The sequence below is a fragment of the Chlorocebus sabaeus genome, chromosome 13, assembly GCF_047675955.1.
Source record: "Chlorocebus sabaeus isolate Y175 chromosome 13, mChlSab1.0.hap1, whole genome shotgun sequence".
Lineage (NCBI taxonomy): Eukaryota > Metazoa > Chordata > Mammalia > Primates > Cercopithecidae > Chlorocebus > Chlorocebus sabaeus.
In genome coordinates this window covers 53,936,795-53,954,613 of record NC_132916.1, presented here as the reverse complement: position 1 = coordinate 53,954,613, position 17,819 = coordinate 53,936,795, and the positions used below count along the sequence as shown (strand labels likewise).

Genomic DNA, 17,819 nt, shown 5'->3' with positions numbered 1-17,819 from the left:
ATTATAGATCGTAAACATTCTTCAAGGTAATATTTTTAAGAGGCTTTGGCTCGATGCAATGGTATGTACCTGTAGTCCCAGCTACTTGGGAGGCTGAACAGGAGGATCACTTGAGCCCAGAGTTAGATGTCAGCCTGGGTAACACAGTGACACCCCTCTTAAAAAATAATAATTTTGTATGCTATTAAAGCTAACTGTTTAAAATCGGGCATTCGTATTATTAAGACATGCTAGACTAGGTAATTAATAATTTCAGCCAGCTTGTAAGATGTACTCAATTTACCTCATGAGGCAAGTGTTTTTAGTGATTAGAGCATACTAAGTGTTTGGTTCAAATGTAGATGTTCTTAAATACTAATATGTCTTATCCATTAATTATACTAGGAAGAAACAGTTGGAGGAACAATAAGAAAATTGTAGGCCATTAGTAACAATCATTTTCTGATAGCCTTTAACTTGTTGGGATTGATAACACACACCTGCACCCACACATACACCTCAGAAGTCATGTGGCTTGAGGATGTAGCCCCAGCTCTGCCATGAGTGAGTGTGACAAGTCATTTTACCTCTGTGGGCTTCAGTTTCTTTTATAAAATGATAGCCTAGGATCAGGTTAATGGTGTTTAACCAGAAGTTCACAATAGAGGCATCTGTAATATTTAATTTTTTAAAGGTTTTTTTATTTTTGGAGATAAGATCTTGCTTTGTCACTCAGGCTGAAGAGCAATGGTGCAATCATGGCTCATTGTAACCTCAAAGTTTCAGCTCAAGGGATCCTCCCACCTCAGCCTCATGAGTAAGTGGGACTACAGGCATGCACCACCATGCCTGGTTAATTTTTAAACTTTTTTGTAGAGACAGGGTCTTGCTATGTTGCACAGGCTGATCTCGAACTCCTGGCCTCAAGCAATCCTCCCTCCTCAGCCTCTCACACCTGGAATCACAGGTGTGAGCCACTGCACCTGGCCTACTAATATTATTTTAGAACAAAACAAAAAGCAAACCATGATTGGGTGACTCACTAGACCCACTGCGTCAGACTCTCCCAGGGCAGGACTTGGGCGTGTGTATTGTCTAAAAACTGGAAGGGTAATTCCCTCTTCCTATTGGTATGTTTGTATGTGTGTATGCACATGTATATTTAATTTTATCATGAAACTTTTTTTAACACACATATGAGTAGAAAGAATAGTACCTGAGCCCCCCAAAACCTTTATCATCAACAATCGAACACATTTTTCTGATCTTGTTGCATCCTATCTCTCACATGTTTTTGCCTTTTAGAATTTTAAAGGAAATGCCAGATATCTTATAATTACCTCAGATTGCATCTCTGCCTACTAAGAATGTGGGGGCAGCTTTGATGAACAATTGATTATGATTTGTTGACTCATCCAGGCCTCAGGGTTATTGCGACTTAGGTTTGTATGATGTTTCTTCTGCCATTCAAGCTCACCTCTCAAAGGGAGGCTGTTCGTTTATGAGAGTGAGGGTACAGAGTGGCTCTGTGAGATTCTGTCAAAGATGCCATATGCTGCTCACCACATTTGACCTCATAGGTCAAGAAAACAAAAGGCTTTCTCTCTTAGGGTTAATGTTAGTGTTAACTTGGAACATGCTAGTATCACACCCTTAATTTACCAGGGAGGAACTCAAGCTTTAGAGAGCTTACGTGACTTGCTAAAAGTTCCAGAATAATCTTGTCACATTTTAGAGTGTAGGGCTATGGCTGTGAAAAAGAAATCTGTTGCTACCACTGGAAGAATCCTGGCATTGGCAGCAGTGTGGTGTAGATGCTGAGTTGTTTGTGGCCAGGGTTGCGTGCCTTTACGCACAACTCTGTTTAGAATTGCAACTCTGATTTCATTTAATGGTTCTCGCTGCAAAGCGTTGTGGCAGGTATTGTTTCAAGCATCTGCTTTAGGTCTGGAAACAGTGTCTGGATTTACTTGGGGACCCAAGTGGAAAATCAAATTACAATATCAAGCACAAAATCTTATTTCTTTTTATGACATTCCCTGATTTTTTAATAGTGCATAAAAATACCACATTAAAAGAAAAAATACTAGAACTTATGTCATTGGAAATTGAATGCTTATTAACTATGGAAGTTATTTTAAGCCTTTCTTTAAAATCCTCTGAATCTGTGAGTTGGATAAAAGTTTAAGGCATTTGGATAACAAAGATCCAATTATAATTAGCACATAGTTCAAGATACTAGAGAATTCCTTTTATATCACCACTTCCCAGTATTGTCAGTTCAGACTAGGGTGATGAATATACCGTTTTAGTTTAAGATACCTTGCTAAAATGTCCCTGTTTAATTTTCTAAAATATGTGTTATATCTGGCCTTCTTTTTGAAAAAGCTGTATTTCCAATTTGCCCTTTTGAAGATAAAAAGGGTTTTCTGTAGCATAAAAAATGTCAGCTTTACATTTAAATTAGCTTTTAATGGAAAAGAAAAAGACCTCTTCTACAGGTCTGACATTAAATTTCTAATCTCTAGAGTGCAAAAATATGAGCAATGCAGTGTTTTTATATACCTTATGAAAAAATGCTAAAATTGTTATTTAACCAGATAATAATAAAATCAGGTTTAGAAATATAAACTTTATTTCAATATGTAAAACATGTGAAGACAATATGAGGTCATTTTCACTATTATTATAATCTTTGCAAGCATAAGAAATTAACACTCTTGAAGTTGTAAAATCCTTTGTGACTTTTCTTTGATGGTGTGTTAGTCAAATACTGCCCTTCTCCAGTCCTGCTGTACCTCACATAACTGCAGTTCACAAGCACACTCCTCCCCTATCTCAATGGGGGAAAAAAATGCAGGGGACAGAGTCACAACTTTAGATTAAAACATGTGAAATAGAAAGGTTATAAAGATCATACTGTGTACAGATTCAGTTATTATTATGGCTCAAGTTAAGAACAGACTGTTTGGCTTAACGATTAGGCATGTTATGTCTTTTCAAAGCTTGGCAGCTCAATGTAATTAGTATACTAATAGCTTCAGTATTCGATACAGCATGATGCTAGTACTTAATAGTGGTTGTCATACACCATTTAAATGATGGCTTTGGCATAATTTATTGTTTGTCATCTTCATAAATATCATTTGGCCTTCCTTGTCAAGATATCCAGCAAAAAACTTCCCAGAAACAAGTTTAACTCTTTAGCTTTACCATTATATATACTGGTTAAACTCATTTCTTCTTCGGAGATAAAGAGCATTGTAGATCCATATTGAGTCAAACTCTCAATCTCTGTATCATTGTAAGAATTTGGATGGGATGAGGCTGGGCGCGGTGGCTCAAGCCTGTAATCCCAGCACTTTGGGAGGCCGAGACGGGCGGATCAGGAGGTCAGGAGATCGAGACCATCCTGGCTAACACAGTGAAACCCCATCTCTACTAAAAAATACAAAAAACTAGCTGGGCGCGGTGGCGGGCGCCTGTAGTCCCAGCTACTCGGGAGGCTGAGGCAGGAGAATGGCGTAAACCCGGGAGGCGGAGCTTGCAGTGAGCCGAGATCTGGCCACTGCACTCCAGCCTGGGCGACAGAGTGAGACTCCGCCTCAAAAAAAAAAAAAAAAAAAAAAAAAAAAAAGAATTTGGATGGGATGAATCACTGCAGAAATAAACAAGCTGAGAAATGTTCATATCCCATAGACACACAAACCACACACACACACTCTCCTTGCTATAGAATACAGGTTCTCTAGTGGTCAGGGAATGTCAGCCTAGGAAGGTTTAATGAAAACCATGTACTATTGTTAGTTTAATGAAATGCTTTCCAAGGATATTGATATTCAAGCTGTTTGAAATAAGTCAAAATGATTACAGTTTGTAGCTTGGGAAGGTTTCTTGCTGAGCTCAGAGGTGGCTTAACCTCATCCCCTGCTCACTGAGGGAAAGGGATGTGGGAAATGTTTTATTTCATAGCCAGAAGGAATCTGTAGGAGGGTACTCATGCTGCTTCCCATCTTGGCAAAAACGAGCCTGTGGTTTTTATGTCAATTATATGTCAATTATCTAACATTACACATATACGTGAAAACTCTCAATTGCCCCCAGAAGCTAGTACTTTGGGACTCTATTAAAACTCTTAACTATCAGAAAGATCCTAGATTCCTGGGTCAGATGTGGTGCTTTCTGTGCAAATCCTTATACCACCCTGAACTCCACACCTCATTTCATAAGGAAGCATGGTCGTACTCCCCAAAGCTATGATACCTGAGCTCATTTAGAAATCATGGGCTTATGGTCATATTGTTAGAGGCCGCCTTTGTGTGATGGTCAATATTGAATGTCAACTTGATTGGACTGACGGATGCAAAGTGTTGTTCCTGGGTGTGTCTGTGAGGGCGTTGCCAAAGGAGATTAACATTTAGGTTGGTGGACTGGAGAGGCAGACCCACCCTCAATGTGGGTGGGCACCATCTAATCAGCTGCCACCATGGCTAGAATAAAAATAGGCAGAAGAAAGTGGAAAGAACAGACTTGCTGAGTCCTCTGGCCTTCATCTTTCTTCTGGCTGGATGCTTACTGCTCTCGAACACTGGACTCCAAGTTCTTGAAGGTTTGGACTGTTGGACTTACACCAGTGGTTTGCCAGGGACTGTCTGGTCTTCAGCCACAGACTGAAGGCTGCACTGTCCGCTTCCCCGCTTTTGAGGTTTTGGGACTCGGACTGGCTTCCTTGCTCCTCAGCTTGCAGATGAGCTATTGTGGGACTTCACCATGTCATCATGTGAGTCAATACTCCTTAATAAACTCCCCTTTATGTATACATCTATGCTATGAATTCTGTCCCTTTAGAGAACCATGACTAATACAGATATTGGTACCGATAGAGTGGGGTGCTGCTGTAAAGATACCTGAAAATGTGGAAGTGACTTTGAAACTGGGTAACAGGCAGAGGTTGGAACCGTTTGGAGGGCTCAGAAGAAGATAAGAAAATATGAAAGAATTTGGAACTTCCTAGAGACTTGGAGGGCTCAGAAGACAGGAAGATGTGGGAAAGTTTGGAACTTCTAGAGATGCGTTGAATGGCTTTGACCAAAATGCTGATAGTGTTATGGACAAAGAAGTCCATGCTGAGGTGGTCACAGATGGAGATGAGGAACTTGTTGGCCACTGGAATAAGGGTGATTCTTGCTATGCTGTAGCAAAGAAACTGATGGCAATTTGACTCTGCCCTAGAGGTCTGTGAAACTTTGAACTTGAGAGAGATGATTTAGGGTATCTGGTGGAGGAAATGTCTAAGCGGCAAAGCATTCAAGGAGAAGCAGAACATAAAAGTCTGGAAAATTTGCAGCCCATGTGATAGAAAAGAAAAACCCATTTTCCGGGGAGAAGTTAAATCCCACTGCAGACATTTGCATAAGTAACAAGAAGCTAAATGTTAATCACCAAGACAATGGGAAAAATGTCTCTAAGGCATGTCAGAGACCTTCAAGGCAGCCCTTCCCATCACAGAGAGGCCTAGGAGGGAGAACTGGTTTCCTGGGCCAGGCCCAGGGCCCCCCTGCTCTACGCAGCCTCAGGACGTGGTGCCCTGAATCCCAACTGCTTCAGCTCCAGCAATGGCTAAAAGGGGCCAAGGTACAGCTCGGGCCATTACTTCAGAGGGTGCAAACCCTAAGCCTGGCAAGTTTACATATGGTGTTTAGTCTATAGGTACACCAAAGTCAAGAAATGAGGTTTGGGAATCTCCGCCTATATTTTAGAGGATATATGGAAATGCCTGGATAGCCAGAAATGCCTGGATGTCCAGGCAAAATTTGCTGCAGGGGCAGAACCCTCATGGAGAACTGCTACTAAGGCAGTGCAGAAGGGAGATGTGGGTTTGGAGTCCCCACACAGAGTCCCCACTAGGACACTGCCTAGTGGAGCTATAAGAGGAGGGCCATTGTCCTTCAGACCCCAGAATGGTAGATCCACTGACAGCTGTTGCTATGTGCCTAGAAAGGCTGCAGACACTCAACAGCAGCCTGTGAAAGCAGCCGGGAGGGGGACTGTACCCTGCAAAGCCACAGGGACAGTGCTGCCCAAGGCTGTTGGAGCCTACCTCTGGTATCAGCATGACCTGAATGTGAGAATGTGAGACATGGAGTCAAAGAAGATCATTTTAGAACTTTAAGATTTGGTTAGACTGGGCATGGTGGCTCATGCCTGTTACCCCAGCACTCTGGGAGGCCAAGGCGGGTGGATCACTTGAGGTCAGGGGTTGAAGACCAGCAGCCAACATGGTGAAACCTGTCTCTACTAAAAATACAAAATTTAGCTGGGCATGGTGGCAAGCACCTATAATCTCAGCTACTTGGGAGGATGAGGCAGGAGAATCACTTGAACCCAGGAGGCAGAGGTTGCAGTGAGCTGAGATCATGCCACTACACTCCAGCCTGGGTAACAAAGCAAGACTCCACTGGAAAAAAAAAAAAAAAAAGATTTGGCAACTTCCCTGTTGGATTTCAGACTTGCATGGGGCCTGTAGCCACCTGTTTTGGCCAATTTCTCCCATTTGGAATGGGTGCATTTGCTCATTGCCTGTATCCCCATTGTATCCGGGAAGTAACTAACTTGCTTTTGATTTTGTAGGCTCATAGGCAGAAGAGACTTGCCTTGTCTCAGATGAGGCCTTGGACTTGGACTTTTGGGTTAATGCTGGAATGAGTTAAGACTTTGGGGGACTGTTGGAAAGGCATGATTATGTTTTGAAATGTGAGGACATGAGATTTTGGGAGGCTGGGGATGGAATGATACCCCACCCAAATCTCATATTGAATTGTAGTTTCCATAATCCCCATGTGTTGTGGGAGGCACCTGGTAGGAGGTAATTGAATCATGGTGGTAGTAACCCTTATGCTGCTGTCCTTGTGATAGCGAGTGAGTTCTCATGACATCTGATGGTTTTATAAGGGACTTTTACCCCTTTGTTTGACATTTCTCTCTCCTGCTGCCCTGTGAAGAGGTGCCTTCTGCCATGATTGTAAGTTTCCTGAGGCCTCCCTAGCCGTGAGGAACTGTGAATCAGTTAAACCTTTTTTCTTTGTAAATTATCCAGTCTTGGGTATTTCTTCATAGCAGCACGAGAAGAGACTAATACATTCAGCTCTTCATGAGAGGTGTTGGAGGGGAAAAGAGACTACATCCCCAAGCAGGTACATGCTAAGGTTAGTAACTCTGGCTTTTCTCTGGCTCTCTACAGAAGTAAGTGACTGAATTGTCTCTTGTAGCATACTTAATTCCTTTTCTCTGCTTTCTTTCCCTTCCTGTCTTTTCTTGGTAGTGGAGGGAATACCATATGGTAGATAGAGGCACCTTAACTTGTTTCTTTTAGACAATGTTCCTAAGATGATTTTTTGCCATTAAGGAGATACCCCTTTGCATACTTTCTTTTATTCTAGATTAATTTTACTTTGTTTATGTTGTAATTGTTAGTAAAAACAAACAAAAAATAATTTTGAATGATTCATTTAATCAATAAACATGGATGGGTGGCTACATATAACAGTAAGACATGTGGCATACAACCAGAATACAGGTCATATAGTAGGACCCTTATAAAGGAGAGTCAGCGCTCCTTTATAAGAATGAGAATGAAGAGATTCCTTTTGACCCTGTGGAGCATGGAAGCGTCCATGGAGTTTGAGGTATTTGAGCTGAGCCTTGAAAAATGGTTAGCAGAGAGAGATTTGGGAGGGGGAGTAGAACGTACACAAAGATAGGAAAGCTTGGAGTGCTGATGGGCCTTTTCATCTAAACAATAGGTGATGCTACAAGAAATAGTGGGGGGAAAGGCAAGGAGCTGACTTAAGGTTACCATATCCCTGAACTCTCTATGATAATATATTATTTTCTGAATCATTTTGGTTTTGCAACTCATTTATTGTGGACTTTCTCTATATAAAAACTTAATCCAATCATCTTCACTTTAAATGTCAGTGTAGATTTGACTGCCTTGATATTCTAGGGCTGGATAAGATGTGACTATGGGAGCAATTTCTGTCCCTGATAAACCTATATATAAGGATATTTGACACTATGACTTAACGAGGATTTCCTAACTTTTAACCTCGATATAAAGTACATGGCTATCTGCAAACTCTAGCCTGCTATTCAGGTCCCTCTACAAAACAATAGTAATAATAATGATAAACTAACAAAATTCAAAATACTAATATAGTTGTGCTTACTGAGTAGACGAGGCAGATTGGGGTTTTACGAGCACAGTCTCAATGCTTCAGATGTTGCTATTACAATTTTCAGTCTAACGTTAAAGATGTCCATGCCACTTATTATTTTCCACCTTCTATAAGGCAACAGATAGGTGAGGCCATGCGAACAGGTTAAATGGCCATAGTGGGAAATAACCTAGAGTTCAAACCCCAGGGAGAAGTTCATGGAGCCCCTGAGTTGTATGTTACACCATTGATTTAATAACTGCTTTGTACCACATGAAATGCCCCATCCATTGCAAGAAGCAGCATGTTTTCCTAAGTGTTACAAGTGAAAATAAAGCCTGTCACAGAATCAAGGACAGAGGAAATTATACTTGTATCCTAGGGATAAGGTCAAGGTCATAGATTAAAGTATCAATAAGTCAAAAACCAAGCTAAGGATTCAGGCTGGATAGAAAGATGAAGCAGGAATTGAGGGATTTGGGCACAGGTTGGAATTGGGAGGTTGGAATTAGGTTGTCCTTCACAGATTGAATTGAGCATAATATGTCCTGCATATTATTAGAGGATGCTATGACCAAAGTTAGCCCAGCAAAATCACGAGTGCAAGGCCCTGGAAGCCTTTGTCTATTTTTGTTAAGGTTTGGAGTAATGTGTTCTGTGGCCCTTCACTGATTGGTCAGAGGAGGGAGGCAGGTGGGGCACCACCCACTCTGCAGCAGGATTTCTGAGGTTGATGGTCAGGTCCTTTGTGATACCTTTGCAGGTCTAGCTGTTGGTTGCAGACCGTGGCCTTACACAGTCCCATATTCACTGTACAGTCTTATACAGTGTTGCTTCTTTTTCTTGTTATTCCCACACTAAATATCTGATATTACTGAGAAGCAATATTAAATCTTTTAGGGTACCCTACATTTTTATAGAGCCTGATTCTAAAGGTATATTATTTTTGTTGAACTTTGAAAGAAATCAGATTTATGGCATCTGTTGTATATCTCTGCTTGATATTTATTTAATTAATTAATTTATTTTTTGAGATGGAGTCTCACTCTGTCTCCCAGGCTGGAGTGCGTCTTGGCTCACTGCAAACTCCGCCTCTTGGGTTCAAGCAGTTCTCCTACCTCAGCCTCCAAGTAGCTGGGATTACAGGTGGGTGCCACCACACCCAGCTAATTTTTTAAATTTTAGTAGAAACAGGGTCTTGCCATGTTGGCTAGGCTAGTCTCAAACTCCCGAGATGTTTATTTAAAAAAAAAAAAAAAAATTCAAGACTGTGTACATTAAAAAGAAAGAAAAAAAAAAGGACATGATATTGTAGGCATAAAATAATATTATGCAGTAAAGGACTTGTTTCTTATTACTAGGTAAGTAAACATAGTACAATATCCAGTACTCAGTAGATGCTTAATAAATTTTGGTTCAATTGAACAGGGTATTTATATTTTTTAAAGCATTATCTTTTAAACATGATTTATGCTTGCTGTTTATTCTAAGTTCTAAGTCATAATGGTTATAAATAATAGTATTTATTTTAGCAAAACCATTTAGGAATTAATTAAGCTTAATATTTCTAATGCTGTAGCTGACATTTTGGTATTACAAACCTCATAAACTTTCACTGGTATCCTCGAATCCATAAAATGTTTTTCACATCCATGGGCAAAAGATTTAGAAGGGGTCATCGTAAGTTCAAAGTGTATAGCCAAAAAGCATGAGCTCATTAACCAAATGGGGAACAGACATAATATAAATAGAAAAGCATGTTTCTTTTTTATAAAACATTCAGAGACAAAAAAATTTTTGTGAAATTTTGTGAATGTCCAGGAAGATTGTTCAAATGTACATATTGCAATAGCACACAAAGTAACTTCTTTCTGATTCAATTTCATAAATTGCTACATGAAGAAGCACCCTCTAGTAGATAATACTCAGAAATCAGCACTTAATATGGCAGTAATGGTTATTGCTGTCATTCTTTACATCTTTAAAAATAATTAAGCATTACTGCACAGGCATTATAAAGTTCCCCTATCACCATTAAGAGGATATTTGAGGTTTGATGTAATTTAGCAAATTACATTATACAGTAGTTAAGGTTTTTATGTAGTGAAGTAAAATGTGTAGTAGTTAAGCACACTTACTATATAATGCATTGTAGAGTTACACATTCCAGCTGCTGCCAGCTTTGTTCCAGTGTCATTATTGCTTTGCAGGCTGACGTTCCTCAGGGAGTGATTCGAGTGCAAGCTCCCCATCTTTCGAAAGTTTCCATGGCAATACAGCTAACTGAAGAACTAAAAGCCAGTGATGTACTTGCCAGGTTTCTCAGCCAAGAAAGGTAGAGGCCTGTTTTGTGTTAATTATTCCATGGCATAAAAACTCACTTGCTCTCTCTCTCCCCTTCGCTGCTGCTTTTTTTTTTCCTTTTTTTAATTGTGGGGTAGTATGAAATGCTTAAAAATGTTGTGTTCCCAGAAGAAGAGAACAGCAGACTTAACCATTAGACTGTTAGAATGAGTTTAGTTCATTTGATGTGGCTTGTGTTCAGGTTGAGCTTGATTCAAGCAGGATTTCTGAGCGTTCCTTCACTGCGCCTATGATGGGCTTGCCAAACAAGACCACTCAATATTCTTTCCAGGATATGTTGATTGGAGGTTAATTACTGTTTGTAGGCTGTAAGAAAAATTACTAATTAGGATGCAGTGGCATTAAAATAAAGAAAAGACACAACTTTTTCTATGAAATATAATGAATTTCAAAATGGTTAAATTTAAAAACAAAACCGTAAAGAATTGAAAGAGGAAAACCAGGCCTTTGAGCGCTGAAGTCTCAAGGGGAGAACATACCATCCTCATTAAGGACAACAGGCCCTTCATCTATATTTTGGGGTTGACGGGGCAGGGAAAGTCATTGGAAAGCTGCTAGCATCCCTCTCACTATATTAGAGTATGCCCTTTCCACAACACTTTGTAGTGTCTTTTCTTAAATTTTAGAGATTCTAACAAGTATATTGAATTTTCAGGTTTTGCCCTTTGAATTCTTTCTTTTAGCTGAAGTCATGTTTTCATGCCTTCTCCAGCCTCATTTTCAGTCACTGAAATAAACTAAATGTTTAAAAACAGAGGGAAATCCAGGGCACTGGCATCTCAGTTTACGAATACTCTCTCTTGGTCTTTCATTGAATTTAATCTCCTCATTCTAACATTTGGGGGCTTCAATCAAGCTTTCCGCTAAAGCCTCTCCGATTTTAATATATGGTACTAGAAGTATGTAATATGTTTCTGTTCTAGCACAGGGCCTTAAACAGAACAAACATGTTACATACTTCTAGTACCATAAATGGAAGGGGAGATATAAACATATGTTTTAAAGTACCTTCCCTTAGGGTTTATAAATTGGGAGAAAGGATGAATCTGTGCAGCTAACAGATGGTGATGAAATGAGAGAGAGGTTTATTGGTAATATCTAGGCTTCAGTAAGCCAGTGTAAACTTCCCTCAAAACAGCACTCTGAAGTAAGTGCTATTATTGCGTCTGTTTCACTGATAAGAAAACAGAGATTTGCAAGGTCACACATTTTTTCATAGGTGGTAGAACTGGAATTCTCAATCTGTGGTTTCACTCCGAAGACAGTCCCTTAACCATTCTCCACGCTGGCTGGAGGATCTACAGAGCACCATAGATCTGGGAACCACCAGTGCAGAGTCTGAGAGTAGATGGATTTTTGGGGATTATGTCCTGGGGGCAGTTGGAAGTTCTCAAATGTCTTTGCTCCCTATAGTGTTTTGCAGCTTCTGCAAAGCCAGTCCACTTCCTCTCTGCTCCCTACTTTGACTTAGTAGATACTAACTTTTGCCATTCTTCCCACCAGCCATGCTCTCATTGTCTCCCAGAATGTGTACCTGAAGACCTGGCCAGACTTCAGATATAAGCAGCTCTTTCCAGCCAGACACAGTTAATTTACATTTACTTTCAGGACCCAAGTGCTCAATTTAGTCTATGCTTTTGTTCCTCTACTTGCTAATAGTATGAGACTATGAAGCTGTACTCCACATTCAACTGTGACTTTAATATTTAAGTTATAGCATGAAACAGTCATAGGTATATTGTTACAGAAAGCACCAACTTATGACAACTATCCTCTGACAAATTTGGGTTTCCTGCTTGTTGTGTTTGTATTAAATAAGCATTTGCTACACCCGGATTAGGGTATCTTCTTCCCACTCTTCCTCCTATCCTTCTCCACCTAGATGGAAGTCTGGTAAACTTCTCCTCCATTTACCTCACTTCCGCCCCCAGTCCTCAGCCCCTTTCCCTATGCTTGCGGATGCAATCTGGATTTCAAAGCTAACTATTTCTGTTTCACCTTCAGCTAGTTTTTATCATCTCTTTAAGTCCAACTTCCTCATTTATAAGAATGGACCAGAATAGCGTCTATTATTGTAATTAACTAGGAAAATGACCGTGCACATATAGCACTGTCTATCTGGGCCACATAATAAGTGAAATTCTCAGTAAATGTTTATATATTTCTTCCACCACATTCCTGTGCTGCTTCCATTTGTATTCCACCTGTGTTGGGGCAGTTGGAAACTATATCCTTCCATTCTTTTTCTCCCCCCACCTCCTCAACTGAAGCCGATAGATACATGAATGACATACAATATATGTATAATAAATTGCACATTCATTCATTCTTTGATAAAGGATTATTGCCTTTTCTTTAATGATGAATTTGTTGATTAGCATTATGCAAAAATCTGAGTATGCCAGGAAATCTAGTTCCTGTTTCTTTAAAGTGGAACACAGATACTTGAGAATCAGTCTGAGAGCAATATCTAACTAGATGTCTTTCTTTAAATCAAGTCTCCTGAAACATTCAATTTGGTTTTCACAGAAATAGGGACTCTCTTTAGACACATAGTTGATTGTGTTATGTACTAGATTAAAAACAAAAATAGTAATGATTAAATTACTTAATTTAAAAGATAAACCTACACCCTGGTTGGAAACAAAGTGGATCAGATGCAGTGCAGCAGGTGGAACATAGCCTGAGGACCCAGAGAGCCCTCCGGTGTGCCAGGGACACAGGGCAGGGAGAGAAAGGAGGAGAACCAGAAGCCATTCCGTGGGTGGTGAGGAGCACTGCTGCTCTACCATGTTCTTCCTAATGGCTCGAATACAAGTCAGACCTGATTTTCTCTTCTCAGTTCCAGAGAGCGTGTCTTCAGGGCCTTATCTCAGTGGTCTACTAACCTTGCCATGCTTCAGTATCCACTATAGAGCATTTGAAAAGCAGTTTCTTGGGCTTTATTCTAGACCAGTTAAATCTGAGTTTCTAGAGCTCTCGGTCTGAATTTTTAGCAGGTTTCTCAGGTAATTCTTTTATAGAAAGATTTGAAAGCCACTGAGTTTCACCAATTTTTATGTTTGAAGCTAATGTTCTGGAACACTTTATTCTTTGAAGAGTGTAAATCTTTAAACACTTTTTTTTTTTTTTTTTTTTTTTTTTGGTCTTTTTGGAGACGGGGTCTCATTCTGTCTCCCAGGCTGGAATGCAGTGGCGCAATCTCAGCTCACTGCAACGTCCATCTCCTGGGCTCAAGCAGTCCTCCCACCTCAGCCTCCGGAGTAGCTAGGATCACAGGCTTTCACCACCATGCCCAGCTGAATTTTTTGTATTTTGGGTAGAGATGGGGTTTTGCCATGTTGCCCAGGCTGGGCTCAAGTGATCTACCTGCTTTGGCCTCCCAAAGTGCTGGGATTACAGGCATGAGCCTTCACACCCAGCCAGATGCATGTCTTATTCTTTATATGCATCTTGCACACTACTGGAGTTGTCAGCACAGCAAACCCATGATAAATACTTATTGAATAAGCATAATGTGAAAACTAAGGTGGAAACATTTCTTTTAATAGTTTTATGAGGATCATTTAGGCTTGTATACAAAGTGGATAATCATATTAATAATTTGATTGGCAGCTGAAATGTTACATTAACTTTTCTTTTGAATTTTACAAATTTAAATACTGATTTACTATTTTGCCTTCAGATGTATAATTCCATTTGTTTATCTTAATGTACAGGTGTGACACTTTTATTACCTATTGGGTACATTTAACAGATGGGAAAATATAAACGTGTAGATAATTACAGTGTATCTAAGTTATGAATTTTTCCATACCAGCCAGAATTCCCCAAGCACGTTAAAGTGGTTTACTTGCAAGCTGTTTGATGATACAAGTAATCCCTTTGTTTTGTCCCTCATAGTGGGGTTGCCCAGACTCTTAAGAAAGGAGAAGTTTTTTTGTATGAAATTGGAGGAAATATTGGTAAGCAGGTTTTCTTTCTCTTTACATTTCACATGCTGTTTGGATATTGCCAGTGGTTATTATTTATGTCTTTGGAGGAAGAACGGGAAATTAGAAGTAAAATATACCATGCTTTAGATAGTTGCTGAATATTGTGAATTTATTTAATAGTTTGACCTTTCTCTTCAGGCTCTGTTTGAGCTGCTTCTGTATAAATGCCCATCTATGTTCAATTTCAGCAAAGGCAAGTTCCCTATACAGTAAGAATAATTCCTGGAATGGTTAATGATGCAAGTTTTTCAAAACTCTCTTCTTTTTAATATACTCATGTCACATAGTAAAGGAAATAGTTGAGCTTATATAAAGCTAAGATAATACTTTATTATAGTACAGCATTAGATATTTTTAGTAAAAGCAGATTTACTTTTGCCATAGTTGATTTACTGCTAAATTTTATACAAATGCACACACTCAAATTCACATTAGTAATTTAAAAAATGGAATGAATTAATTTTGACCATGTTTTATATTTTACCCTTTTGTAATTATCAGTGAGTCTTACCCATCTCTTTAAAAATTTGAAATAATCTTTTTCTCTTTTTTGACTCTTGGAAATGGTAAGGGTAAAATTATTAACAAATAAATGAAATAATGTTAAGTTCAAAATAGTAATTAAAAATAATTTTACAGGCCGGGCACGGTGGCTCACACCTGTGATCCCAGCACTTTGGGAGGCCAAGGCAGGTGGATCACAAGGTCAGGAGATCGAGACCATCCTGGCTAACATGGTTAAACCCTGTCTCTACTAAAAATACAAAAAACAAATTAGCCGGGCGTGGTGATGGGTGCCTGTAATCCCAGCTACTCAGGAGGCTGAGGCAGGAGAATGACGTGAACCCGGGAGGCAGAGCTTGCAGTGAGCCGAGATCAGGCCACTGCACTCCAGCCTGGGCAACAGAGCGAGACTCTGTCTCAAAAAAAAATATATATATATATACACACACACACACACACACACACACACGTAAAACAATAAATTTTGTAGAATTTTTTGTGGGAATTAAAAATGTTAGTAAATTATTGAAAGTTAAGGATAGGAATGTGAAGGCTTATTCTTTAAATAGGCCATGACACTAGAAACCTGGAATTGTTAACTCTATTAGTAAAGGTTATTTAAATATTAATATATTTGATTTCTTATTTTACTTTTAGATCTTGGGAATTAAGTGTAGTTTCTTAGGTGGATTCAGAACCATTGCCCCTCCTAATAAGGTGATTAAGCTTTTAAGGAACCATTTAAAAGCCTATCATACAAAGTATTTTCAGCTTCCTGAATTAATTTGAAACCTATTCATTTAGAGAAAGACTATCAATTTTAGTTTTCCAATTGGCCAATTTTTACAATATTTTGAGAAACAGGAAAGAGAAGTTTTTTTTTTTTTTAATTTGTTTTGTTTTGGAGACAGTGTCTGCCTCTGTCACCCACGCTGGAGTGCAGTGGCGCAATCTCGGCTCACTGCAACCTCCACCTCCTGAGCTCAAGCCATCCTCCCACCTCAGCCTCCTGAGTAGCTGGGACTACAGGTGCAAGCCGCCATGCTTAGCTAATTTTTGTATTTTTTGTAGAGACGGGGTTTCATTATGTTGCCCAGGCTGATCTTGAACTCCTGATCTCAAGCAATCTGCCCACGTCAGCCTCCCAAAGTAGAATAAGTATTTTGAAGCCCAAGATTTAAGAGTTAAATAATTAAGCTTAAGTTTAAAATTGCATACCAATCTACCTGCTGTATTAAACTGACACAACATCTATTTTAACAGGGGAACGCTGCCTTGATGATGACACTTACATGAAGGATTTATATCAGCTTAACCCAAATGCTGAGTGGGTTATAAAGTCAAAGCCATTGTAGAAGACTTAACAAGCTGCAGATAACCATGTGGACTACTGTAATAATTCTTGCTGAGTCAAGAGTGTAAATAAAAGAAGTGGCAGGACTCTTATTATTCAGTTGTACCCAACTATTTAAAAGTGACTCTCTCAAGCCTTAAAAAGTCATAGATTTGTGCTGCTGCCAGAATTATATTAATTATTATTAATGTTATTATTAGAAAAAAAATTTCTGGAGTGAGAGTAAAGAGGCTTAATTAGCTTATGGGCAGTTTTCATATGCTCTGTGAAATGTGTCCAGATGTGACATGGCTGTTTTTTTTAATATGTGAAAATGTATTCTTTTCCCACTCTTTTCTCCTAAACTCATGTATACTGTAATATATGCTCTCTCACCTCTATTACCTCCTCACATCTGCCCTTTCCCAGTTAGGTTTGCTTTTTGACCAAAAAGATAACGAATACCAGGTATGGCAAGTTGTGAAGACAGCACATTAAAACATACCTAATTTCATAGTATTCCTGTCACGATAGAATGTTAGTATTCATCTCTTTGAATCATTTGCTCAAATAATAACGTTCCACCTTTTCCTGCTGTATCACAGGAGGTGATTTGCATTTTTTTTCAGTTCATCTGACTTATGTTCACAGAATTGTATCAGCGATCAAGAAAATAGGACTGTCAGAAGCTGCCAGTTATTACTGAACCATTAAATACTTATATACTAAGAATAAATAAAATATACCCATGTGAAATAATAACTGGATTATGGATAACAAGAGAGTGAAAGCCAAAGCACTTTCTGTCTACTGTACTCTTCTAAATGGAATTTTAAAAGTCATAGCTGGCTTTACGTGTTGTCATATTAGCATTATAAATATGCATGATAGTATAATCCAGTAATGGTTGAAGAAAGTATTTTACTTAAAGAGGGATTTTTTTTTTAACTCCTGAATAAGTCTACTGGAAGAGTTATTCTTCTGGGTGAACAAGCTTTTGTTTGTGTTCTGATTTTAAATAATCGGAGTCAATTTATTAAAATATTGTCAAAAGCCTATTCCAGGGATTTTAATGCAGAAACCATATTGTGACAAGAGATGAGCCTCTGTACTGTAAATAAGAGAAATGAAGTAGAGAAATGTTAAATATTTTATGAGTTTAGAATGTAGTAAATAAAAGGTGATGTAAATGAATGCTGCACAAACGGTGTTTATGATACTTTTAGTAGTACTTTAGGAAAAATTACACATTCTCAGAAGCTCTTGATGTCTCTAATAAAGGGGCGGGGGAAATGGTGTTAATGAGAACAGTCACAAATTTTTAGCATATAATTACAAGAACAGCCTGTGGATATGATCACTTAAATAATTTTGTGGTGATTCGTGCCATTGCTTTTTTTATTTAAAAGAAAATTTTGTAATTAAATG

General features: G+C 38.9%; 1 protein-coding gene across 1 annotated transcript in view; it reads left to right on the top strand.

Moving 5' to 3' along the window:
* ARHGAP18 (Rho GTPase activating protein 18) overlaps positions 1 to 17,585 on the top strand; it is a 139,081-nt gene extending 121,496 nt beyond the window's left edge. Inside the window, exons 13-15 of the mRNA XM_008007091.3 lie at positions 10,406 to 10,530; positions 14,463 to 14,524; positions 16,322 to 17,585. Coding sequence (XP_008005282.3) covers positions 10,406 to 10,530; positions 14,463 to 14,524; positions 16,322 to 16,413 — 279 coding nt within the window. The 3' untranslated portion in view covers positions 16,414 to 17,585. The remainder of the gene's footprint in view (positions 1 to 10,405; positions 10,531 to 14,462; positions 14,525 to 16,321) is intronic.
* The last annotated feature ends 234 nt before the right edge of the window (positions 17,586 to 17,819 follow it).